At 40.1% G+C, this 27,105-nt stretch overlaps 1 protein-coding gene across 4 annotated transcripts in view; it reads right to left on the bottom strand.

The window, feature by feature from the left end:
* Positions 1–23,096, bottom strand: part of ACBD5 (acyl-CoA binding domain containing 5) — a 32,096-nt gene extending 9,000 nt beyond the window's left edge. For 2 of the 4 annotated variants that reach the window (XM_086466562.1, XM_086466564.1), the window contains exons 1-8: positions 23,021–23,039; positions 21,597–21,717; positions 19,999–20,071; positions 16,116–16,227; positions 5,269–5,406; positions 4,299–4,499; positions 3,500–3,606; positions 1,224–1,500 (exon numbers count right to left, since the gene is read on the bottom strand). In XM_086466562.1, the coding sequence (XP_086322688.1) occupies positions 1,224–1,500; positions 3,500–3,606; positions 4,299–4,499; positions 5,269–5,406; positions 16,116–16,227; positions 19,999–20,071; positions 21,597–21,694 (1,006 nt within the window). In that variant the 5' untranslated portion in view covers positions 21,695–21,717; positions 23,021–23,039. Of the gene's footprint in view, positions 1–1,223; positions 1,501–3,499; positions 3,607–4,298; positions 4,500–5,268; positions 5,407–16,115; positions 16,228–19,998; positions 20,072–21,341; positions 21,362–21,596; positions 21,718–23,020 lie in introns of those variants that run through there. The other 2 variants (XM_086466561.1, XM_086466563.1) reach the window with 2 other exon arrangements.
* Positions 23,097–27,105: the final 4,009 nt, after the last annotated feature.

Genomic DNA, 27,105 nt, shown 5'->3' with positions numbered 1-27,105 from the left:
GAATGTGGTACTCCTAATCACAGGCTACACTCAGACAGTTCAAAAGCACTGGGAGGTTACTGCAACATCATTTGAGATGTTTCCCCATAGCCTCAGTGTGATAGTGTCATTCAAGTCCTAGAACCGCATAAACATTTAGCAAAAAATTATTAATTCACATCCAGTCAAGTTCAGCAGTCAGCTCTGCCCTAGTGAAAAGAAAGTAAGATCTGTTTTACTACCAAGGGTAGGTGTGTTTCAAGTCTGGCACAGTCTGCAGCTTGAAAACAACACTGGAATAGAGTGATGAGAAAAGATAATTGTTTTGAAACCTCCTTTAAACTATATCCAGCTGACTTATGTTTCCACCTGCAAGTAGCAAACGTAAGTACAACAACAGAGAGAAGGGGAGATGGTTAGACTATATGTTCTTCATAATAGTTTTCAATATGTCATATTTGGATTTTCTTTTTAATTGTTGCAGCTGATTACATGTAAGTGCCATACAAACCAGCATGCTATCTGTATAAATAAAACATGGCTTTTTTTTTTTAGTACAAGAAAACTAAACTTTATCCTTGACTTTACAGATCATACCACTAGAACATGGTGCTGCTCCTAGGTGACAGTATCATAAGTATTACGGGATGAAAAAGAGCAGAGGTCCAAGATAAACTGAACATCTGGACTATTATGTGATTAAGAATCATTAAGTTTTAAGAATCATAATAGATAGTATCAGAATCATTCAAAGGTGTGGCCAACACTCCAGCTATATAGAAAACAATGCGTCACTGATACCCTTCCAAGATGTTCCATGGTTTCAGATAAGACACCATAAAGGTATAAAGGCATATGCATTTAAAAATAAATACGTAACTTGTAAGGAAACTCTTCTCATGCATAGACAGGTTTTCGAGACTACATTTCTAAAGACAGGTGCCACAAACAGCAGCTGGAGTTAAAAGTAAGCCAAACCAGAAGAAGCCAATATACTTAACACAAGATCTCCATAGCACACAAAAATCCTTTTGTAATCCTTATCATGAATGAAATAAATACTCTGAAGACAAAACTGATTGCTACCCATCGTCACTAGGATTTTGTTATCTATCTTATTGTGAAGGACAGAAGCACTATACAGCACAACTATCTTACTGGACACTGTTGACAAATGCTTCTCAGGCACCAGTAACTTATGGCAGTCAGCAGAGTGGGAAACACAAAAGCAGCATGCACAGTACCTCTCCCTCTTCTGACACTGTAGAAATCTGCTTTCTCTCCACCTTTCTTCTCCTTGTGAGGGCCCCCATTACTGGCTTTGCCATCTTCTCCTCCACACTTGACTTCACCTTGTTCTTGAGCTGCTCCCTCTACAGTATTTCCAGGTTGGAGATTCCCATAAGTCATGCAAGCACGCCTTGGAAAATCCGTATTTTCTAATGGAAGACTGTGATCTACATCCAAGAAATGGGATGAATGCTTTAAAGATCCTTTAGCTGATGTGATGATCTCCAAGGGCTACAAATTAACATTAGCAAGTAATTAAATTCTGTAAAATGTGACAGTTAACCAATAAAAAGGAAGAAGCATCATCTCTACTTTCACATTAAGAAAACAAGTTTGCCCAGAATTAAGACTTTTTTTTTAACAGGAGCAGTTGTTTTCCTGTAGAATGTGCTTACTATTGTCTAAATATCCTTTTCATATTGAAAAAGGCATTTGAGGCAAATATTCTCAAAACAGTGATACCACTTGGAAGTACTTCAGACACTTCCAACATACAGTAATACTCAGTAATCATTAAAACAGAACATTAAGATCTGAAATTGTTCAGCTTTCCCTTGTAAAATTGGCTTTGCTTCCTAGACAGTGAAGTGCTATCCCAACTTGGATTCACAAGCCACACTGTCAAAAGGCAGGTGCTATTAGCAAGCTCGAGCAGGCAGTGTTTACACTCACAGCAAAGAGATCACAACGCTTATTATCAACCTGTTCAAAACAGCTTAGCTGCACCCTGTGTCTCTCACCAAACAAAAGAAAGGCATAATATTCTATCAACTTCTCACCCAAAAATCAGCGCTATTGTAGGAAGATATTAAAAACGGATGACATACGTGTTGATCAGGTCACAATTACATGTCCTGCAACAGGACTGCCTTAAGGTGGTTCAAGAAACCCTTTGTTCAGCACAAGGACAAGCACTTGCACACGTATACGCTGAAGCAGACTGGGGACCTCAGCTAGCTGAAAAATAACTCCATGAAAAAGCCAAAATAACCAAAAGGAGAGGCAAAGAAACGGAAACTGCTGCCAAAATCACGTTTTTCAAATAGCAGTTCATAAATCTGTATCATCAGAACTGGAGGACAGTGTTCGCTACATCTTTTCCAATAAAATGCTGTGTTTGGTTCTTTAAACAAACCTCTTCTAGTTTGAATTGATTCATCTGTAATTCAATCTGTATAAATTATTTATATATACCTGAACATTTTTTATTTTGTTCTAAACTAGAACTTTTCTCATGGAGGTTGGGAAATTCTGACAAATTATCCACCCACTTCAATTAAAGAATCTCAAAGAGGCTTGAACAATACCCAAGACGATTGGGAAATCACCTAGATAAGACAGCTTGCAGCACTCCTACCAAATTACCTTTCCCAACATACTTCATTACGAAGTAAAGTTTTGATTTGCTAAAAGGAATTCTCTAGATCCTCAGGAAACAGCTGGATGAGAGAATAATGCAGTATTAGAGTGCTTACTGGTCTTTCTGATCCCACACATCATTTGTATATTCCTACCCAGAATCAGGAAACCGGCTGCTTGAGTACAATCTGCAAAGTCCACACTTACAACTAGACCTCTAAAGGAGGTCCAAGCCACTAAGTCAACTAAGACTACAGTTATTACAATAAGCAGGATCACAAATTCAGTCAAAACTAAGCCAGCACAGTTGGTGCCCACCTTTTATATGAAAGTCAGAGACGTCCATTACAGCTGAAGAGCGTGCAAGGGAACCCAGAAACCACTGTCATCTCCCACTTCTTTAGACCTAGGCCACTTTCAGGCACTGGCTTAAAGGCCACCTGCTGAGGCTTACTCATTCTAAGAAACAAATGCAGCTTTTACCAAGCCAGAAAAAAGAGCATGCAAAAAGCTCATTGTTTCAAAGACTCTCCCTCCTTCCTAGAGAAAACTGGATTCTGGTCCCTACCTATGTTATGAGACCCTGAATCCATTTGTGGACCCAGCCCTTAGTTTCTTTGTTCTGTTGTTTTTGATACCTTCCCCTCACAAATTCTCTGAGGGCAAGAATTTCAAGGCTTTTAGATTAGTAGTAACCAAGTTGTGAAAGACTGACAACAAAAAGACCAAAATCCAATAGTCCAAACAGGGGAAAGGCACACATCAGTCACTTCATTCACCTCTGCATGTCCAGGTTCACCTTGTAGATTGGAACCTATTTAAAAATAAGCATACCAGTTTCAAAAAGCACCTGGGAATACTAAGCCCCTACCTCTTCTAGTCCAAGTTGCTCCATAGAGTCACAATATACCTCACTGTCTGAATCACTGGTTAAGTGCTGAGCTGCTGAGACCTCTTCAGCATTCTCTTCATTTGCACCTGTATGGAAAGGCGATACAAACACAGCTTTGTAAATGTGAGCCAATCTTGGCCAATAGAAAAGCAATGAGTTAAAACATCTAGGTGAGCTTCAACTCATGCTTCTTGTTTACAACTGTCATCCTAAAGTTTGATTTTGACTAAAGAGGTTATATTAATACAGGAATCATAAAACTTTTACTAATGGGAAAGCTGTACCTCATATTGGCATTTCTGCATTATAAGTTGATAATTTTCATTTTACCTTGTTCATTCCACTCCTAAGCTCCTAAGTTCATTCCTTCCTAAACTCAGTACAAAGCCGTTTTGCCTAAAGTTATCTGCTAGTTTTAGAATGATATACTTAGACATCAGTCAACAAACTGGCATTTATAATACGTTCAGCCTTTGAGAATGACAAATAAGCTATTAGTGATTTTCATTTCAGTATGAATTAGCTTTCAAAGGCAGATAGTATTTGCATAGGTAATATACTGATTTTAAAAGAAAACAATCATATTTCTATGGTTCTCTGTCTCTGAACTCACCCCTCTCTCTGTATGAGACACTAAAAGAAAGAGTATTCTTTCTTCAGGTTTCTACAACTGAAAGACACCAGCGCTAGTATCCAAATCCTGGGATTAAGCTTTCAAGAAAAATGTTTTCTATGAAAAACACGTGTAAATGAAAACATGGTCTTGCAAGGACAATACCTTGGTGAGCACTGTTATTAGCTATTTCTAGGCTTGGCTCCGTTTTCTTTATTTCTTCCTCACGGTTCAAGCCATTCAGGGAAGATTTGGTCTGGATGCCATTCTGCATATCTGGGATAAAGCTGTCCTTGTAACAGCCATTAGCAACAATACTTTCCAAATCCTTAGCAGCTGCTGATTCTGCTTTCACATTCTTATAGTCTGTAAAACAGTAAGAAAACCTTGCAAATGCACCTAATAGCTCAAAACTTATTTCTTCAAGTAGCTAACTTCCTAATGGACTGCACGTATAATATATCTGCAGAATGAAACATATAAATGCTCCTAGATTCACATTTGCAGGAATTGTTCTGTTCTTGTAAAAAGTGTAAACATAAAATCTAATTTGCATAAAGAGCAGATGATATTTAAAACATATGCAAGCAAATCCAAAGTAGGTCTCTCTGATAAATTAAATAATCCTAATGTCCTTGGAGGGAAAAACCTGTATAGAATTCTAAATATGTACTTCCATTTGGTTTTCACTTGATGCTGGTATTTCTCAAAACTCTTCATGTACCCCCTAAACAAATCTCACTGAAAGTTCTATTTTATTTTCCTTGAAAAAAAAAAAAAAAAAAAAAAGTTATTTTCAATTCTACTGTTACAGCCTGTGTAGCTACTCACAGCTCTTACAAACAGCACTGGCCACAAAAAACCAAAACAATACAGGGTATAGACTTTTAGCTAACCTACCAACAGAACTTTCTAGCAGAGTCAAAAATCGTATGGCATAGCTCACAAATCTGTACTAATTCTAAATCTTACAACCCAGGCTGAGACACTGCCATTTTTCACACATGCATCCGCATGTATTTGCACCTAATTCTCCTGAAGAAGTACAGCATTCATGATCCTTTGGGATTTTCTGTCACTTAGGTGGTTAAGAATAACTTTGGAAGAGACAACGGTCTAAGTGCAGAAAACATACCCTTTCCATTTAGCTGCAGTTCTTTTTCTTCCTCTTCACGAAGCCCTTCTTCTTCTGATTCTGCTCCGCTATCGCTACTTTCAGCTTTTCCATTCACAGCCTTTATATTTGGAGTGGAATTCATGACATTACTAAGGTCTAAGAAAAAATTTAAAGAGAAAAAAAAATGTATTTTAAAAGAAACAATCATACAACCCTCCCCCCCTTAGAAAAGTATTTCCACATTAGAAGTAGTAAGAGATAATACCAGCTTTATTTCTGTGAGCTCTTCCTTAATTGGTTTAATGTTTCTCTTTTGTGGCTCACCACAGAGTGCCTGACTACCAGTGAAGAGATCCTCAAGGATTCTGAGGAAGCCTACTGGAAAGAGACAGCACGCTGCTTTCACTACCAAGTCTCAGACCAAGCCTATTACCCATATTTATGGTATGGCTGCAGGAACATTTTACTTAGGACCAATGAGGCCATATTCTTTTAAACCCAGAAGTCAGCATTTTTATAGAAGTACCCTTTTGGGCTGAAATGCTTCAAAAATGCTCTAAACTCAAAGGCAAATTTTACAACTTTCTATTCAACTGTGAGCAACAGGACTGTCACATAAGAAGGTGAATACAATATCCCATGCATGTTCTCCTGCAGTGATTTAAGCAGATGCAAAATGCGGTAAGAAGACTCAAGTTTATACAGATCTTTGTCTGGCAAAGAGCACACAGAAATAAATTCTCTGATTTCAGTGAAAAAGATGATGAAACAAATACACTGTGCATTTGTTTGCATGTCTAATTACATAATTTAAAAAAATCCTGAAATAGACAAAGTAACTGCTAATTCCTTGTTTTCCACATCTTTGATCACTTCAAGGATCACAAGTGAGCTACTCTGACTATACAAAGATTGCAACATAAAGATTCTTAAAAAACATGGAGAACATAAGGGATAATTCTACCACCTCCTGTAAAAAAGATGTGGTTAAATACATCCTGATGATCATTTAAGCCTCCTATGTTAGGACAGAGTGATTAAGGTACAAAGAGGGGAGAGTTTCTGCAAGAAACCCGCACATTTTACGTTTCTACATTCCCTTGTCAGAACCTTGAAAGATTAATTCTTAAGTTTAGACTTAACAGCAAAATAATATTCAATTATACTGGAGCTGCCAAACTAGCTCTGTTACTTTCTTTGCTGCATGGTAATTCACAGCTAAGGGTTTTCTGCTTTAATCTTGCAATGAGGAGCATTCCCATATTCCTCTAGTTTCAAAGCTTATCCATAGTGCTTTAAAAAAAAAAGAAAAAAAACAAGGCAAAATAACTTCCTGTATAGAAATAATGAATATGTTAAATATCCAAGGCCAGGCTGGATGGGGCTTGGAGCAACCTGGTCTAGTGGAAGGCGTCCCTGCCCCTGGTAGGGGGCTGGGAACCAGACGATCTTTAAGGTCCCTTCCAACCCAAACCATTCTATGGCTCATTCTATGATCCTGTTCACCTCAGTTTTACTGCAACGTATGGTCCCTGTGGGAACCTTGCATCACTGTTTTGGATTGATTTAATTCAACTTTCATCTGAAGATTTAAAAAAAATACTTCTTTACTGTAAAAAGAGAATTGGAAAAGATATTGTCAGTCTTGTAGACTACAAGAATATAAGAGATCACAGGCTTATTCTCTCCTCACTGAAGAGCACTTCTTATTTGTAAGGAAATTTGTTTCACAAAAGAAAAATCCCAACATATTCCCAGTTTATTTCTCCTAAGCATGTTTCATTTATTGTGAAACCCAATTCCCAAGATGTTTTTCTGAGAAGCAGCAGTGTGAGGAGGATAAGGTAGCAGTTAAGTCCTCACATAGTGATCATTAAGCACAGACACAACTCCCTTGGCACGGTAAGGCAGGCGTCACCCCTCCCTTTCAAACAAAAATGGGGTGGAGACACAATCATCCATGCATCTTACCCCATCGTGGGAGTAAACAGGAAAGACAAGACTAGGAGGAACATTTAGCTGTGAAGCAAGGTGAATTAAAAGTGTAAAGCTCCTTGCTCTACCAACAGTATTGTAAAAAGCTCCAGCTATACCATAAGCTTTTTCCTTAAGATTTACTTTTTTCTTTTTGAGGGGAAACTTTGAATATTCAAGCATGTTCTCTCCTCACTTAATTTCAGTAAGCAGATTATTCATTTGGGGAAACTTCTAAGTGATACATCAAATATATATATAAATAAAGAGGTGAAACTGAGAGAAAGTATCAACAGTAACAGATTTATGGTATCATGCCATGGGACACCTGAATAACTGAAGTCCATCACAATCATAAGTCTTCCACAAAGGCATTTTAGCAACAGTGCTGCTGAAGACCATAAAGAGGAATTGCTTTGATGCAGACTCTGAAGAACATAGCATTGCACAGTTTTGGCCACTTGAAATACCACACATAATGGTGTACTTTTCCTCAGAACCCTTACACCACTATCGTCATCAGGTCCATCCCCAATTGCTTTTACTACCTGGTAAAACCACAGTTTGCTGCTGTCCCCCTTGTTACTCTGAGTATCTGCCAAGAAACCAGCAATGATAACTAACACTGGGGTTGTAAGGTTAAAGACTAAATAGAGCCAACTAGTAGTGACTTCTACAGTCCCTGTTTGTAGGTTAATGGCAACTTCCTGAGGAATGTATCTTTTAATATGAATTGTAAGAGTCAAGCAAGCTTTTAAAACCTTATGCTAATCCCACCCCTCCCTTTATTCTGTTTACCCACTTCAACTGCAGGCCAAATGTTAGTCGCTTTCTCTGTTGCCCTCATTTAGATACTACAGCATCCCTCTTGGTTTATTATTTTCATCTCACTGCCTACACTGCCAAACTGTGAGATCTGAGAGAGTTTTCTAAACCAAAGCTGTACTGCTCTGTAGCTGTACAAGGAGTTCTATTCTACTGTAAAACCCTAGATTTGTTTTTTTTTTAATGCTATACAGCAAGAGCTGTGTGACAATAACAGGCAGACAGAAGGAAGAAGGATTTAACAAAAGAAAATGTGAGATGGAAAGGATGTGAAGAACAGACACACAGCCTCTCCACCAGCTTTCAGTAGATGTTTATTTCCTGGTGTCAGCTCTATTAAGAGATTCCCTAAGAACAATTCTAAATATATTTCCTTAAAGGCAGCATTACAATTCTTCGCAATGACCAGTATAACAGGGCCAAGTTTCTCAAAAGTATGTATTTGATTTCTAACTCCCCACATGCTTCAAGGCAATTTTTGTTACCCAGATGGGAGTTAGGAGCTTAAATGCCTCTGTGGATCTGCCCCAGCTTGATGGCCATTTTACAAAGAAAACCCAGCCTAGCAGGTTTCTCAAATGCCTTGTATTTTTGGTTTTCTGAACAGGCACATAATTCTTATACAAAATTAGCATGCCCTGCTGGAGCTGTACTGATGGTAGGCTTGGCACAACGCAGTATCCCCACACAAGTCCTACAGCCTCTTTTGTTCTTTGCAAACACCAGTGATCAGGAAACAGTCTACAACAACAGGTAAAACATATCATAAAACATTTGACTAGCTGTGTACACTATCATTTAATAAAAATTACGTGGTTTTGTAAAATACTGTAACTTTACTATCTGCTCAATAGGAGCAAAATCTTAGCTACTAAAAGATTATTTCCATGACCTACATTATATAGGGATCTCTTTGCACTCCCTACTTTACATAGACTTAAGCTCTGTCAAAATTTTTAAGTCAGAGACCTACATGCTGCACAAAATTGTTTTGACAACCAGGTAACTACAATTCTTTTCTTGCCATTACAACCTGATGTTTCATGCTTGTTAACGACCCAAGTAGGCTCTCTGCTTCAGTTCCAATTTATGCAACTATTTCCACCACACTTGTGTTACACAAATATCCACTTTCTTTTCAAAACTGATGTACCCCAATACTGCAAGGAGTGATCACAGTGAGAAAGGTGGGGTACACACAAGCATCCAGGAACAATAAGCTCTTCAGGTAGAAGAACAAGGGTTTCTATACCCTCATTTCCTTCCATTCTTCTTAATATAGCACACTACAAAGAAAATTTCCAGGAGCCCAGCCTGCTCCGTAACATCTGTTCTACTGTACTCAAATGAGTTGCCATCACAAAAAAAAAAGATATTTTAGAAAGATCTGTCAAAAATAGAGACAGAAAACTATAAAATTCCTTACTTAAAATTAAAAGTGATAAAGCAGTGATAGTTAAAGTGCACTAATTTTAGGTTCTCTGAAAAATGTATTCCCTAACCACACAGATCGTGGCAGCCAAATCTTCCTCCATACAGTTTTCTTTTTTTTTGTTTAAACTTTACTATAACAGCAAAAAGAAATCTCCCCTCCTTTTTATTTTTCTTTTAGTATACTCCAAAAGACTACAGCCTTGTTTTCTCAGCATTCCTCTCTCTGCCCTTGTGTTTTTCAAGCTGTTACCCTCAAAGAGATGCCACTGTACTTAAAAAAAAAAAATCAACCAACAATATCCATGTCTTTATTTACCATTTATAAACATCAAAACAATAGTTTGTGGATAAGAATAAGCACAGACAATAGCAGCTTCTTAGACATTTATATTAACTTTCAAGTACAGTATTTAGGATTACTGACCAGTCACCCTGGACCTTTACACTTTTCAACATCTATAGAGTTTCTCATCTCCATCCATACCATCAGCACTTGTTCCCTCGAATTTTCAGAATACTTTTGATATAATTAAGGTTACCAAGTTTTCGGGTTGACTTAGATACATCTCCCTCCTCCCTGTCACCCCTAAGCGTTCTGCCAGTAGAGACAACCTGCCTGGGATTTCCTGATGGAGAGCAGCCCAGGGAGAACAGCAGCTGCCCCACAGCCATTCCCAGCACTGGCACGTCGTTCCACGAAGGCCATCAGACATCCAGAGTACACAGCAACCAAGCACACACAGCTCAGTTACACGGTGCATGTGCAGCAAGACCAACGGATCCAGGCTTTGCCAACTTACTGTCAACACCTTAGCCAATGATCACGCGTGAGAATGAACATGAAGAATAGTTGCTTCTTAGGTATTTATAGTAACTTGCAAGAATAGTAAGATCATTCCAGGATCCAGGATGTCCCCGTGTTTGGTACTACTTCCCTCTGGGAGAATAAGCAGGATTTGCTAAGCTCTCTTCTGTGTGGAAGAGACACAGTCAACATTTGGAACTTTTACTTTGCATGGCAAGTAGAGAGGAGCATTACATTTGAGTTTTGTCCCAGAAAATACAAAATAGGAACACAGTGAACTCAGAACCCCATAAAGAAAATTGAATTGTGCTTGAAAGCAACAGAAAACGATATTGCTGAGTCACCCGTAGTCCAGAACCTCTGGTCTATGATATTGTAGCCTGAATCAAAAATTCTTTTGCCCTGTACAAGAAAAAAACCAAACAGAAAATAACATTAAGATTATATTCTCCTGTCACCTACTCCAAGCGTACCAAGTTGAACAGCCTTTTACAATGCCCATATTAAACACAGCCTCATAGATAACACACACTGCATATCTTAGAGGCTATGATTAAAGTAATTATTTTTGCTGTAATAAATTTATGCATAAAACACCAACACTTGCCCACTGGGCACTTTTCTGAGAGCAATCAAGATACATCTATCTACATCTGTTCTTCCCCAGCTCCCCATACCTCTATCTACTACTTCTTTGTAGCTGGTCTTTGGAGAACAGAGCTGTGAGAAATCAGGATTCCAGTTCTCTCATCACAAGATCTTAACTACAAGCGAGCCCTCTAAAATGTAAGGCACCAACAGTTGATAGCAAGTAGGTACACCTGCTGGATTCCCAAAACCTGAAGAGCTTTCCCTTTTGCAGCAAACTGTTGTCTGGATGGAAGAAAAAAAAAATCCAGGTCCAATGGCCAATTATGCACAAAACCTGTTACTGTTGACTCAATCCAGCACAAAGAATACAGACAGGCTTTTCTTTTCACAGAAGAAAAGTTCTCTTAGCTCCCTCCACTTCAAAAGAAACAATTTTTATTCTTACATCTTCACATTTGGATACTTTGCTGCTCACTCTGTGGTGACGTATTCTCTACTACTCTGTATGAGAGGAAAGCTGTTGATATCCTCAGGCTTGAGCTATACTGATGCTCTGCCCTAATTTCCAAGACTGTTAGACAGCACTGGCAAAAAAGCCATCAGCCTGAAGTTGAATCAAAGTAGGCTCAGATTTGAACTGGAAAGCCTGAAACAGGTATACATTGCAACAGGACAAGCCACAGCTTGTTGAGAGACTGATTCACATCCCATTGAGACTCTCCACCAACTTTGGCACCTGCTGGCCCAGCCCTTTATCCTGTAACAACACCATCCTCCAGCAGCAAATGCTGCAGAGAACCTTCTAGATGCTTCTGGAAGTAAGCTATTAAACTACTGAAACTATACAAATATTTTTGTTAATATAATTTCACACTAGCCTCCCTGAATATAATCCCTTGATTATAGCTGCTATCTTATCACTGGAAACTAGGTGAGGAGAAAAAGTTTAAAGTACAGAATTTTAAAAAACCTCTCTCACCTACCCACCAGCATCTCCTGCCTCATGCTTGCCTGGCCCTGCCTTAATGCACCCCCTAGCCATGGTGCTGCCACCCATTCAACATACCCTCCTAAAGCACAGGAATTTCAGAGTAACAGGGATTTTAGCTCTTTTTTTCCCCCCTTCTTACAAAGCATTGAGATTCACAGCCAGAGTTCCTTAAAAATCCCAGTGAGGAAAAGAGGAAGAAGGAGGAATGAAATCAGTTTAGCAAGTATATCTGAGGTCAAACAGAAATGAAAAAGTGAGCTTATGAGCAAACAGGGTGTTTCACAGAAGAGGTCCACACACAAGCAGGAAGCACATGCCAACAAATGGTCCATTACAAAGCAAAGATATTGAAAAGAACATGAGAAGCTCTTTGAGAAAATAAAACTATTTGAAAAGAGAAACTAATCATATGCAATCTACAACAGCACAGTTGGAAAATATATTGTATTTTAAGAGTAAGAATAAGTGTTTCTACCTGGAAAGTAATGATTAAGAACAAACTCACTTTTTTTTCTAAGTGCAGTCCTCCCCTCCAAGCTTACCTATGTATTTTACTGATTACTGCCTCTGAAATGGAAGTGTTTACATGTATTTGCTTGTTCTAAAAGCACACAGACCTCAGTGAGCATCGTCTTGTAAACCTAGCTCCCATATCCAATGCAGGAAGGCAGCAAGCAAATCATTAAATAGCCTGTAAGCTAGGCCAACTTTTGCCATTCACATGAGCAGCTACCAAAACAGTGCCCTGCACGGGCTCCTAGTGCAAACATCCTACACTGCAATCAGGACTGCTCAGAGCCAGCATACACAGCAGTACAAGTCACCTTGCTTCTGTTGGGCTTCATCTGGTATAACTGCAATACAGCTGGCAGCAAAGTTTTCAGGAGAGGAACACTCATTAGGATGACAAAGTATAGGAGTATTATAATGCTGAAACTTTCCACAGCCTCTGCAGGGCATAATTTGTCATTACCGGAAACAACATTTAGTCTTCACAAAGGCCTACAAAATGTACTACTATTCAGCACAAAGGCAAAGGGTCATCTTTATTTAACAGGATTTTAAAACAGGTTAAATGCCGTGTCACAAACCAGAAAGAATATACAGGAGGAACAACTTGTGGACAGTTTCTAGACACTTTGCTAAGTTGTTGACATACCTTCATGCAGGCCTGTCAGGTAGGGATTTTCTTGCCCCCATTTGGATTCATTCACATTCAGAAAAAGCAAAACATCCACAAACATTTTCAAGGAAACATTCAGAAAGGCAAGTTGGCTCTGAAACTCTGGTACTTTCACACCATATCAGATCAGTAGGGTGCCAATTCTAGCCCATCTTTGCCTTCATCAAGTGTAACAGAACAAGCAAACTTGAATGCCCATTCTGAAAATTTCAAATTCACTGAGTAACAGTATTTTGAAGCTTCTTTGTCTTTTTAGCATTGGCTTGGACATCAGATTTCTTGTGCATTTAGTAGCAAATGCAAAAATTTAAGAGATCACTCTTCTAAAGCAGTCCCCCACCTTACCTGACAGTCCCTCTACTCTTCCAGCAGCTGCAAACAAAAGGGTCCTTCTGTAATGCTGCAACAGTTAACCTATTCACTTCTGCAGTGCTATGATGGCTAAGAGCCCGCTTTTTTCTTTGATGTCCAGTATTTTATGTATCTGAAAATAATTTGTCAATAATTTTCTCTGTAAAGTACTTCATAGCTGTCAGAAAGAGACTACTGACTGAATTATTCCAGAGAACCTAAGCTTCTCACAGCTGCAGAATGAGCTTTTGAACCACCCAGGTTACATGCTTTTGAAATACCCCTCAGATTTGCTCAGACTATTGGAGGGAATTCTCTATTTTCCTTTTTTCACAAACACATTCAAGTTGGGATATTCATAACACAGGCATCCAGCAAGTTTGTCCTAGTTGTCTAGTAGATGTTAGAAGTCATTTTAATGCTGGCATATCAGGCTTCAGTGTTCTTAATTAAGGAGAGGCAAAAGCTCTATTGATTCAGGAAGACAGTATTTCAATAGTTTGTATTTAACATTTTCAATGAAACCACAAGGAGCAGAAATTAAATTTTAAAAGGCTATACTTTTCTCTTGAGGCCAATCTGCTAGACACAACACACCAGCCATAGCTGATGTACACGCAGCTTTCAAACAATCTCTTTGACTAACTCAAGAATACTGTTGATTTTGAGCAAGTGGCATGCAACTCTTCCACACTTAGGTAAAGATCTTCAGGCAGATTAAAATCTGATGGAAGACGACTGGATGGCAAACTCAAAACAGAATAGGCCAGAAGATGAGGGGTGGCAAGGAGTACTGTACGAAGTAGAAGATTCGAGAGAAGGGTCCCAGTTTCCAGAACACACCAATTGCTTGACCATGAAAAAACATCTTCCACAACAGAAGCTACAGAGAATAGGAGCTTGGGAAGAAACAGGACTGGAGGAACTAACACAATCAAAACATAACCATGTGTCAATTTTTAACAGTATTGTCACCACTGTCTACACCATCTGAGACAGACTTGGGCAGATGGGTTCTATTCTTTAGCAAGCATCTGGAACATTGAAGGTACTCATGCTTCCATACTTCTGTGAAATATTTTAAGCCCTGTACCAATAATAATTATTTCCACCTTCACTTTTAATTCAGGGAAGTAGTAAGAGCACTGAAGAAAGGGTTTCAAAGTCTTAAATGCAATAGTTTCACAACAGACTGAAAATTCTGTCTTAATTCACTGTGGCATAATTAGATGTTAAACCATGTAAATTATGATATATCACCAGATGTATTGCAACACTGTCAGAACAAGATAAAGCTGAAATTCCCTATTCTGTTTTACTTCCACTGCCTTGTGTTTAAGCCGCCTCTTTGAAAAACAAGTATGCTAAATTGTTATTAAACCAAGTATAGTTTAACTTCCGTGATTCTCTTTTTGCCTAGATAAGTCACTTCAAAGAGTAGCTTTTGCCACTGTACCATAGACACCAAGTCCAAGTAAATCCTTATTACACAGATCACTGACCTGAATCTACTGATACTCTTATAATCTTGCCTGTCAATCCAGCTGTCAGGCAAGCTCATTAAATCCCAGACACGAAGCACACAGTTTTAGTTGACAAAAAACCCACATGCTTTCAAAATGGCCATTTAAAAACTTCTACCATTACCTTTCCCCAAAACCAATGAAAAACTACTACTGTTTCTGTGAGACTTGATACCAAATCCAAAATGAAAACTATGTTCCTTTAAGGTGTGTGTGGGGGAAGCCACACACAAAAGGCAACTTAACCAGCTGACTCCTACTTCTTAAACACATTTGTGGAACGGTATGTTTTTTAAAAATTTAAATACAACAGAGCAAAATTTAACTGTAATTTTAAGCCAGATTTAAACAACTGTAAGCCTTATATTACAACCTTGTGAACACATTACCTGTAACATAACAACTGTTATTATCAAAACATTCTCACAATGGTATCGCTCAATAAAAATCACCACACTGATTTTTATGCAGCTATGACATCACTAGGTTTGCCACTTGTCAGAGATTTAAAATGTTTAAATGGATATTCCCTTCATGAACTTGAGCCTCAGAAAGCTTAACTTGAAAGTTTCACAAACTCATCTTCGATTCTGTATTAGAGAAACCACAATTAAAAAAATCATAGATTTTGATTGTGGCTTTTTTCAGATGAGAGCGCTGGATTACCAGCTCTGCATGCAGTTTGATAATCCACAGCTACATCAGGATGTAGCACTACACAATTCAAATAGTGGTTCCTCATTAACGGAAAGGCAGAAACCAGATCTGGTTGGAGGAATTAGTTGTGTTTTATATACTCTCCTTGTTTCCAGGAAAAAGAGTTCCTTCAGCAGCTCAAAAGGCCTGAAGACAAGGACTAAAAATGCAGCTTCCTGGGTCTACCTTTGTTTTGTATCTCAAAAGCAAAATAAATCAAAATCCAGCCTAATGAGGTGGCAAGCCCAGAAGTCACAAGTGCTAGTAGGAAGTTTCTACAGCACCAAAAGAATGGAAGAGATGGACTTACACATAATTTATCATTCCTACCTTCCAAATACTTAGAGACTTTCTCCATTCGAACTGCCATGTGGTAAAGAGAATGAAGAGAAAGATGCAATGTTTAGCTTTAAAAATCACTTACAGAAAACAAGCCCCAAAAAATCTGGAGTTGTGATTATTATTAGTATAAAGGAAGTTATTTGTTCAAACCTGAAGTTAGGTCAGATCCTCTGTTCTTTTTATCTTCTACTATTTCATAGAATGGGCCTATTACTTGTAGTAATTCTTCAACTTTGTCCGTCATTGGCATACTCTCAAGAATCTGGACAAATTCAAAATACGAAGCATCTTATGAAACAGCATTTCAGTAATTCATTCATTTCTACTGATTTTAGAAACTGCTGATCATTGCAACCTCAGTAACATTTCACTAAGTCACTTAACACATGATTCTGATTTTTTTTTCTTTTTTTTTTAGTTAAACGAAAACAACATAAACCTAATTTACCAAACAAGAATCTTAACTACCCGTATGAGCTGCTTCTTAGGTGAAGAGAAGACAGGAGCGCTGATGGGAGAGCTTTTGCATTTGCCACCACTAAAGGACTGCCTCAGCATGGTACCAGTAGACCTTGGAATCCATTATTTCAGCACTTTGAAACTAAACCAGCTCAAAGTTCAACAGGCTGCTGTTACCCAATGCAGTTTATTTTATAGACAAGTCTTCCCACAGAGAAAATTAAACTGAAAGGCTTTTTTTCTTAGAGGATTCTTTCTATTCAAACCCTGCCATCTTCAATGGAATGTAAGGAGCAGCTCAAAAATGCCTTACTGGGCCCATCCAAACCCAGACAACAAAATGGAAAGAATACAGCAGAAGTGGGACAGTGCAGAGACATGCTTAGCAGAACCAAATTCCGTTCCTGAAGTCCTTTGGAGCTTCTCCTTTGATAAAAATTTCTTCATTTTAAAACCACAAAACCAATACCTTTGGTCATCTGATAGGAATGCAAAATCTTAACTCTAAAATAGATTAAACAGAAGACATTCAATAATGGAAAATTATTTTAAAAGCATACAATATTATTGTCCCATTCTAGTTTAAGTCCTTTCAACCAATTGCTGATAGCTTTGTTCCTCTTTCATCCTCTACTATTTTTATTAGTTTTTTTTTTTTTAAAGAGGCAATAGCTACAGGAAAAGATTCAGATAGAAGCAAACTAACAGCTACAATACACCTCCTCCTCCAGAAGAGCAAAGAGCCACAGAAGGAGATACAAGTCATCACAGAGCATGCTGCTCAAAAGCACCAAGCATGTTACTAAGTAGTAGAAGCAAAAGCTACAGCATTACTTCACAAAGCAGGAGCTCCAAGCAGGCTAGCAACAAACCAATCAAGGATACCAAGAGACAATGATCCTGTCAAACTGCAGTTTCATTGCCACTTCTCTCATCTCTTCATTGCATATAATTCATCCCATATTTGTTAGAGAGAAATGCTCAGTGCTGAGATAGAGCTGGATATGAACCAGACAGGCCAGTTTTGTGATTATTTTTTTCTAACTGCAATAGCGTTGAGAGAAACAAGAAATCTGTTCTAGAATTTCACTTGTATTTGCTATGTATTTACTTCTATAGTCTGCACTGTAAACTGTTTCGTACGTGTATTCCTATGATGTCTGCACGTAACTGCTCTTCATCTGTTCTAAACAGACCTCAGTATATTCTCTGCAACTTGGAGCAATTCTTAGAATCTTACCACACAGTTTCTGTTGAAGTAAGAGTTTTGTAACTGCTAGCTTTTAGGTGAGCAAGAAAAGAGCAAATACTTCCACAAACAAAATCAATTGCTTACTTATATAGCCACTAGGCATAATATGCAATCTTAAAATTTGAAAGTACAAAATAATTTATGTATCGTGAATTACTGTTTTCTCCGGATGTCTGACAATCCATATATGAAGACTCTTTTTAAAATAGAAACATCATAGAGTGTTAACACTTCTTCATGCTAAGAAATCACTCATTTCTAATGTATAACAAAAACATCTCTGAAATGTAAATAAATTCAACAGTATTACAATATAAAATTTCAGAAATGCTACTTGGAAGATAAATTAACCTTAAACAAAATGCACCTGAGCTCAGCTTCATCTTAGCTAAGACTAGGACATGTTTGGTCATCTCCCATCAGCATCTCAAAACCTCACCCATTCCACAACAGCTGTGACTTGCAAGGCTACCACACGAAGGGAAAAAAAAAAACACCAAACCACTGAACAAATTTACCGTAAATGTATCTTGTGACAGGGTCATCCAATGCATGCATAGCCCAGACACAGTGGGCAAATGCTAGGGTCATGCCCCAGGGGCAGTCGGGAAACAGGGTGATCTTGTACTCCCTTACAGAGTCCTGTGGTATCAGTCTGCAGGTGGGTTTTTGCCCCCTTACACCTGGATACCTGTGCAGCAACAGCAGAATGCCCACAGTAACACCACAAGGATTAGTGCAGTATGTGCGGACAGAACAACCCAACAGACCCAGTCGAAATGCACTTCCATTGACATTTCAAGTAGAATCAATAGGGTTGGAAAAGCTGAAGCTAGTTATTTCAACTGTGAGAGCTGAAACAGCACCAGAGCAGGGTAAACAGACTCATGAGTTTCAGAGCTGAGCAAGGCAAGAAGTCATTTGTGCTCCAATCCCTCCATGTAATCTGTACAGAGGCAGAATATTTGTGCCTCATCAGGGTCAAGTAAGTAGACTTCCTCACAGGAGGCTTACTATGAGGTGGTTTTTTTTAGAACAAACATTGTAGTTCCACTTAGTTTTAGTGTCCTGACCAAATCAATTACTGCACTGAAAAAAAATAAAGTACTGTATTGAAGTATTAACACATTTTGAGTCTGGGGTTTGAAATGAAGCACTAAATCTTGTGGCACACATTCAAAAGGAATTATTAAAACTTAGCAGGATTTCTAACAAAATGAGCAATATTTGGCCTTCTGGGTTTTTTATTTAAGAGTTGTTTATTTTTTCTTTTAAAGCAGCTACAGTAACACCAGCAGGAATTAAATCACCAAAATTACAGACAGGAGAAAGAACAGCAGTCAGACTCCAGCTCCTTGCCTACTGTAAGTTTTTATTGTATCAATCACTAAACATGTTAAGAGTTCAATGTCAAGACAGCGGACTAGGAGAAAAGCAAGTGTATTCAGAACTCACATTTTCTCTCCTTGATGCTAACCTCATTATAATAACAGATTACAATTATACTTTTATCCAGATTGACAGTAAATAATCTTTAAACTGGAAAGGCCACCTAGAAGAGCTTCAGTGAAAAGACTGCAGTGAAAAGGGCTAGTTAATAGCAGACAGGAAACTTTAGTTCTTTATGTTTACTTCAGTTAATGCTGCAATTCCTGCTTAATAAAGCAACTATGACTGTTTACAAGTTACACATCTATTCAAAAAAAAAAAAAACGAGACCAAATTACTCAATTCTAACTGTTTGGCTGCAACTATTATATACAAGGAATATTTTCATGACAAGTACAGAAAATTCAGGTTGCCGATTTCTTCTCAATCAAATCAATGAAACAAAGACTAAGTTTATGTATTAGATTATAATCATGACTCTAGTCATGACAGTGAGACTCTTGCTCCTGAAGCCCTTCCAGAGGGTTGTTTTTTTCCTTTCCAAGAAAAGGATCATTTACCTCTCTCAACTCAGAACTGAGGCGGTTTGCAGTAAAACCATTTCGCTTTTGCTGCACTTTAAGTTCCACTGTTTTCCCCACTGCCCCCTTTACCATGATTTCACTTTCTTTAGCTATGTCATTTAAGTTTCGTATCAGCTAGAGTTCTCACACTTCTCTGAGAACAACCCAAATTCTTTAGCTTTGGAAGGAACTACATAATCTTCTTCTCCCTGCGGGCCAAACAGCATAGTACTGAAATGTAACAGTTCATATAGGGAATAACTCGTCTGGAGCTTTGACAGTAGCAGTCAGCAAGAACCTTCTCATGTTCCCCAATTTATCTCTGGAACATTTGTTCTAGAAGATCCCTTCTGCTCATTAGCAAACTTACCTTTTTCATTTCTTCAACATAGGCTATCATGGCTTCTTCTTTGGACATGTCTCCCAAGGCACTCCAAGCATCCCTAGGGAAAAGTCACATACATCTTCAGTATCTTCAAGGCCTACTGGGTTTTTTCAGCCTGGCCTTAAGTAGGTCAGTTATGTAATGCCCAAAGTTTCTCCAATACAAATAAAAATGCAGCAACAACTCACATTTTTTGTTTTTAAAGTCCAAATATATAATTTGCTATGATAATCACATAGTGGTACATCAACAAAGAAGCAACAAACTGAACAGCCTTGGGACTGAAGAGTTCCTCACTGACCAGCTATGATCTTGTACCTGCTAAGTTGTTAACAAGCCCAGATATCAGACACACACATTTCCCTTTTGATTAATTTGATTTTTAAGACCCTCTGCTGCAGAAAAAGAGCAGGCACAGACACTTCAGGCAGCACGTACAAACAGTTGTCAGCAAGTTAGAACAAGCTGCAAGAAAAATCTGTCCCTTTCAAGTTTAGCAATTGGGAAAAGACACATCAGTCTAGTAGGCAAATAGTTTAACCATCACCCCCAGTTACCATAGCAGCTATTTATGACCTAAAAAAAACCCCACCAAACACAACTCCCCCTCCCCAACTCTGGAAGATGGAAAACTCCAAACAAATGTATTGGTATTGCACAAGGAATCTGTCAGAACACAGACTGGAATAAAACATTTCCTTACTCAGTATTGCACTTGATTTGATACTGTCCCTTCCTCTTGCCAGAGCATTTGTCCCACTTAAAGCAAAACCCCAAGGCTGGTGGCTCACATTTCAGTGGAAGTTTACTGCCCTAGTCCTCCATAAAGATACTGCCTTCATACCTCCTTCACCCTGACTTGGGGAGAATGGGGAAGGAAGGGGGAGGGGTGGGGGTGTGTGTGTCAGGGAAGAGTCAAAGGAATCATCAATCATTTCACAGATCCCAAAATGACCATGACTGTAGAGACAGCAATAATACTTGTTCCTCAGGACAAATCAATATTAAAATATAATAAGCAGAGCATTCACATGGCTTTTCCAATAGATCTTAGTAGCTTGCTGAATCAGAAGTCTCTCCAGCACAAGGAAAATACAGACAGCAGTAAGCCTTCACTGAGCAGACAAACCAGAAAGACACACAAACCAGAACTCTCTCCAAAAGCTTGAAGCTATATCAATGGCTGTAAATGAGCACTTACATACTTCAGGCTTACATCATACATGAAAACTTGATAAGAAAGAATTCCAGACACTCATCCACACCACTCATTCTGCACAACACCTACAATTTCGTTCTACAACATGCAATAAACACTGCAGAGGTACCATGATGGTGCTTGCTCAAGAAAAACCTGCCCACATGCAGAACCCGAGAGAATGTTTTCACCTGCAACCGTGAGAAGTTACAAGTTAATCGAGTTAGAAAGTTGGAACACAAGACAGAAAGTTAATTCAAGCATTAAAGGTTGTGAAAGTTCTTTAAGAGAAATAAACTCACTAAATTCTTTCTCCAAGTGCCACTCCAAACATCTCCACTCCAAGCATAAAAACAAAGCAAAACAACAACTCACGAAAAGTTACCATTTATATCTACCAATGGGATCCCAAAATCCAGGTCGTGGAATGTTACAGGGTCCTTGGGTTGCTTGCTTATAAAAGCTATAGAACTTGAGCATCATTTCATTCGTTGGCTGGAATGAACCTAGTGAAAGCATTTTAAAATACAATTAAACTGTAACCAAGAACATTAACAAGTGCTATATTAACGAGCAATTTACAAGCTTAGTATTTCTGTGAGAAAATAGCCTGCAGTTTGCTACAGCCCGATTCACAGCAGCGCAATTTAATTCAACGGAGAGTATCTTCACTTCATCTACCATGAATCAGCACCACTGACAATATTTACTTTACAAACAGAAGTTCCAGACTGAGTTTAATGGACTGTAACCTTTACTACTCCTAAAGTCAATTTCCAGAATTAGAATAAAGAGAGAGTAATAAGTAACAAAGCAACTCTCCTTTCACTCAGTTTAAAGGGACAGGTTTAGCTCCCAGTAAACCAAGTATCTTGCAAGTCACTTTACTGTTACAGACAGTAACTTACCAAAAGACTTCAGAACTTAGAAAACAAATAAACAAAACCCATACACAACAAACCCAAACCACAACCTTTCACAGTGTTTTTGTTTACTTTGGGTAATCGACAGCACTTTCAGTAACAGTTTCAGTGTACCTCCTGTTTTTGTTTTCTCTTCTTCCTTTGGGGAACACATTTTTGTAGAGGTAGAAAATGTAAATATAAAATTGTAACAGCTGGCAGGGAAGATTCATAACCAACACATTAAATCAAATACTTAGGTTCAACTCTAGTCATTAGAAGTTCACAGCCACCTTTAACTCAGTACCCTAACAAACCGAGTTTTACTTACACCAGAATTAATGATGTACGTAATAAACGACCTTTTTTCTTACTCCTATTAAAAAAAAAAATACATTCCGATTTTTTCACTTTTCCGCTCTGTTAACTCTTTCAGCAGAGGGACCTCACGGTAACAGCTCTGAAGCCGTCAAACCAACTTCAGGGGTCCGGGGCGGCAGAGGCCCTTCCCCGGCGCTCCCCGCACCGCACGGTGGGGAGCGGACAGGCCCCCTCCTCCCGGCGCCCGGCTGGGGAACTTCCGTGTGGGCTCGGCAGGCCCCAAACGGGCGTTCTTTCAGGAGGGGCGGGCGGCAGCACTAAGATCCAGCTTTCCAACCCGTTCTCCAGCTGCCGCCCGCTGACGAGCGCCCGGCCCGGGGCGGCTGAGGGTCTACTGCCCCGGCCCCAGAAACCCGGCGGGCCGCGCCGGGGACCGCTTGCCCCGGGAGAAGCGGCCGCCAGCAGGAGCTCGCCTCCCCCCGCCCTCCGGGCCCTACCCGCCTCGCAGGTGCCAGCCGGGCGGCCAGGCCCCGCGCCGAGGCCACCGCACTTCCCCCGCCTCCGCCGCCCCCCAGGCCGCACTCACCATTTTTGGGCAGGCTCTGGATCACCTTCACGGCCGCCTCGAACCTAGTGGCGTGCACGGAGCCAGTCTCCGCCATGTCCCCGTCCCCTCCTGCTCGGCCGCCGGGCTCAAGCTCAGCCTCCCTCGTCGCGGCGCCTGCACGGGAGAGGGGCAGAGACGCCGGGCCCTAGGCAGCCACCCCCGGCGGCAGCGGGGTGAGATGCCCGGCTCGTCCCCGATCCCCCAGCCCGCCCAGCGCCGCGGGCCAAGCGCGGCCCGCGACACCCCCAGCCTAACCAACAACCCACCCGTACCTTCCCCCCGGCTTCAGGCGCCCATGTTATGTCTCCCACAGCGGCACCCTTCCCCGCCCCTCGCACCGCCCCGAGGCACCCAGGGGCACGCCGGGAAGCGTAGTCCGCCCGCCTCGCCTCTCGGCCGCCCCGCGGCACGGCCGGGCCCCACACGGGCGCCCCCGCCGTCCCCCTTCCTCCCCGTCTCTTCCTCCCGGCGCCATCGCAGGCCGCTGGCTCCCCGGCAGCCCCTCCAGCGAAGGGCGAGGGCTGCGCGGGGGCGGCCGGCTGGTCTGGGCGGCCAGGCTGAGGCCGAGGAGGAGCCCCTGGGCCAGCCTGTCCCTGGGGACTTCCCGGAGCTGCTCTGGGTGATGGCGGGTTCAGTCCTGGGGCCAGAGAAGCCGTTGCCGATCTCCCCTGTGGACTGAGGAAACAGTTCTCTCCTTTGATTTTTAATTATTTTTTTCCCTGTTTCTTTTTGTCTGCTTCTTTCCTCTTCCTGCCCTTTCTCTTCCCTGTTTGTATAGCTACACTTACGTGATAATGAATGTAATGGGTAACTACTGATAATTTGTTGATCAAAAGCAGTTGAGTGGGAAGAACAAACTCTGTTAGAGGAAGATATTGTGAAACATTAAACCTCAGTGTTATCGCAAGAGTACAGCTAACCGCAAGTTTGAGTAAGCCTGGAGGGGCCACGTAGACAGAAGAAGCTGGAGGTTTTGAAATCAGCCGCCATGAAGATAAAAGGGGCCACTCAGCTCACCTGAATTTGCGAGCCGTAGGTGAAGCTGCGACTTCCCACGGCCACCCAGTGCTGCTTTGCTTTCCTACCTTAATAAATTGGAAATAAATTTATTCCCGTGTTGATTGACTCTTAATTTGACTATAACAATGAACATTTAAAAACGTGCCATATTCCACTCCTTTTATGGACCTTGGTTATCCGCAGGAGATCCCCCACCACCCTGGCAGTCTGCTTTGCTACTTCCTCCCCTCCTCACAGCCATCCTCCTGCCCACAACTAGTTCCACATAACTCACCTAAATTACCACTGTAGCCACGTATTTTTGTAATAGCTTTAACGCCTTCTATTTACATCAAAATGGTAGGCATGAGATTTTAAAAGCCTAGAACCTGGGGAGCAACTATGCCCATGGTATTCACAGATGAGGGTGAATACCAATACAGTACCACCAGCTAGCTCAGTAGCTAAACAAATGAATGGCCTTATTCAAAAGCACTGCGCATCCAGCGCTCTACAAAGTCAAACAAAAGTATGCTAAACCAACTGCTTTTGTAGCAAGTGGAATAATTTACCCAGTGAGCAACAGGATGAATTAATAGCCCCTTTGAATAGAATCGGGTACAAAATCTTGGCATTTGAGTCAGTTCATTTATCTGGTACACAATATATATTTTAAATTCCTCTGAAGGCAGTTGTGTGCTTACAGCATATGCCCTCTGGTGGGAAAGAAAAGCTCCAGAGAGAGGGAATTGGAGCAGATCAACCCCTGCTCTGCTGAGCTAGTACATTCCACAAGGTCAGCAGCCAGCTGGCCAGGGGAGAGCTTTGCTGGAGAGAAGCTGACACTTCCAGAGGTGTTCAAATCGGGTTCCCTACACTGGGCAAATGATGAACCTGTGTTACGAACATCACTGCTTCACTCACGTCAACATTACAGATTAATTTCTCTTATTTTTTTGTTTCAAGTGCTAGATTTCTAAAGCTCTTGTGAACTTTATTCTAAGATCTATCACTTTTTTTATCCATGAAGGTAGGAATGACAGAAGCTCAGATCAAAGGAAAGTGTTTGTTTGAAGATAAGTAGGTCTCTGTAAAAATACAGATTCTTTGAGCATGCAAGGAGTTAATTGCAAAAAAGTAATAAAAAAATTAAGGGTCTTTTGTGAGGCCAGCTGATGTATAAATTCTATTTACCTGAGAAAATCTATAATGACATTTGCCATTTTAATTGATTTAAGAGAAATGCTGTCTGCATTTTTATAATGAATCTTCCCAGACCTTCACTGGAAGCAGGCTTTAAAAGAGATGAAAATGACAACCTATTTAATGGCTGTGCGCAGAAACAGAAGCTGCCCTCTTTGCACTGAAGGTGTGTGAGACTGTGAGATCTGTAGATCCAGAATGAGGCACTTGAAGTAACCCAAAATAATCAGTACCATCATGCCGTGAGACAAGAATGAAATAGTAAATGAGAGGCAAATTTTGAGCACTGGTGAGCCTGTGAGAACATATCACAAATGACTATTTAATTTAAATGCTCATATATAATACTAATTAGCATTGCTATTAGCTGTTCCTATGTATACATTTTGCATTCTCATTGCAGTAATTTCCATGTAGGGTTAACAGTAATCAAGTGTGGAGCACAGGCAATAAAGGAGACCCTCTTATCTGTTGCAGACATCCAGGAATGGATCTGCAGCTTTCCCTCAAGCTGAGGCTCTACACTCCATTCTTTAGGGAACAAAATTATATGACATTTCTCTGTTGACTGCTGAGTACCTATTGGAAATGACCACATGTTTGTGAAATCTAATTATAATCTATGTGTTGAACTGGGCTGTGTTTCTATTGCTCTGCAAGAGCAGACTCCAAAGCAACCATAAGTATGACCAGCTCTTATTCTTTTTTTGATCCAATGTATGAGAAGCTAAACATTAGGAACTGTGATAGAAAGACTGACCAGTGATGCCCATCAGTTGAGATGCGAGAGAGGAGAGACCATGGTACTCTGCTACCAGTGTGTTTTGGCAGTGGGTGCAATGTGTGAAAATGTCTGAGTGCTTTGCTGTCCTCACACTTCTCTATACTTGATGTTTCACACACTAGTTACGGAGGGCCTGTGAATTGCTAATACAAGGCACTCCTGGCAATGTGGAGACAGATAAAATCTTGTATGGAAGCAACTACTATTGTAGTCACTGAAGGAGTACACTTAGGGGGTGTCTGGAGAAAAGGCAGACAAGTGTGATCCTGAGTGTAACCTTGGACCTATCCTTCACAGATGGATTAGGGATGGTGCTTGAGTCCAGTGGTGTTACAGTACGGGTAGTCTATCAAAGTCTGATGTGCTGAGCTGCCTTACAATCCTCATTTTGTGCTGTGTGTAAACTGCCACTGTCCCTTCATGTTGTTCTCATTTGTATCCCAGGTCTGCCCTAGTTTTCTAGCACTTGCTTCCAATGCCAAGCTACACCCCAGTCCAGCTTGAAGAGCTTCTTCATTTTCCTTGACGGACAAAGGAGTCAGTTAAATTATGTGAGTGAAAAGCAGAAACTGGAACCAATTGTGCCTGTTACTCCCTCAAGGGTCTGAATCACAGCAGTGTATTTTACAGAAATATTTTTAAATGGTTTGTAAGAAAGTAGACCATAGTCTCATATGCATTTTCAGCAAGTTCTGTGAGCTACCAGATCCAAGAGCATGTAATTTTAGCAAAGCTTACTTTTTGAAGTATGAAATCCAGTGGGGAGGGAGAATTAATTATTTAAAACCTAATAGTCATAATTATGAAGAACTAAATTAGCATTACAATTTCTACGTCAAATCTACATGCTGATGAAGAATGGAAAGATATTGTCTAAGAAGGGTGGAGCTACTTATAAGGAGTTTTCTACACTGTTTACGGTAGAGAAACTAATGTATCAAATGACATTTACTTACAAGATTTTTTAATGAAGTCATGAAAGATATTTGTGTCAAAATCAACAGCTCTGGAGAAAGAGAACTATTTGGCTATCATGAATATTGCAAAAACAGCAGCTGAAGTTTGTCCATTTATGTAG

The sequence above is a fragment of the Leptosomus discolor genome, chromosome 6 (genome assembly GCF_034619465.1).
Source record: "Leptosomus discolor isolate bLepDis1 chromosome 6, bLepDis1.hap2, whole genome shotgun sequence".
Classification (NCBI taxonomy): domain Eukaryota; kingdom Metazoa; phylum Chordata; class Aves; order Leptosomiformes; family Leptosomidae; genus Leptosomus; species Leptosomus discolor.
The sequence above is the reverse complement of the archived record's forward strand: the minus strand, read 5'-3'. Positions and strand labels throughout refer to the sequence as shown.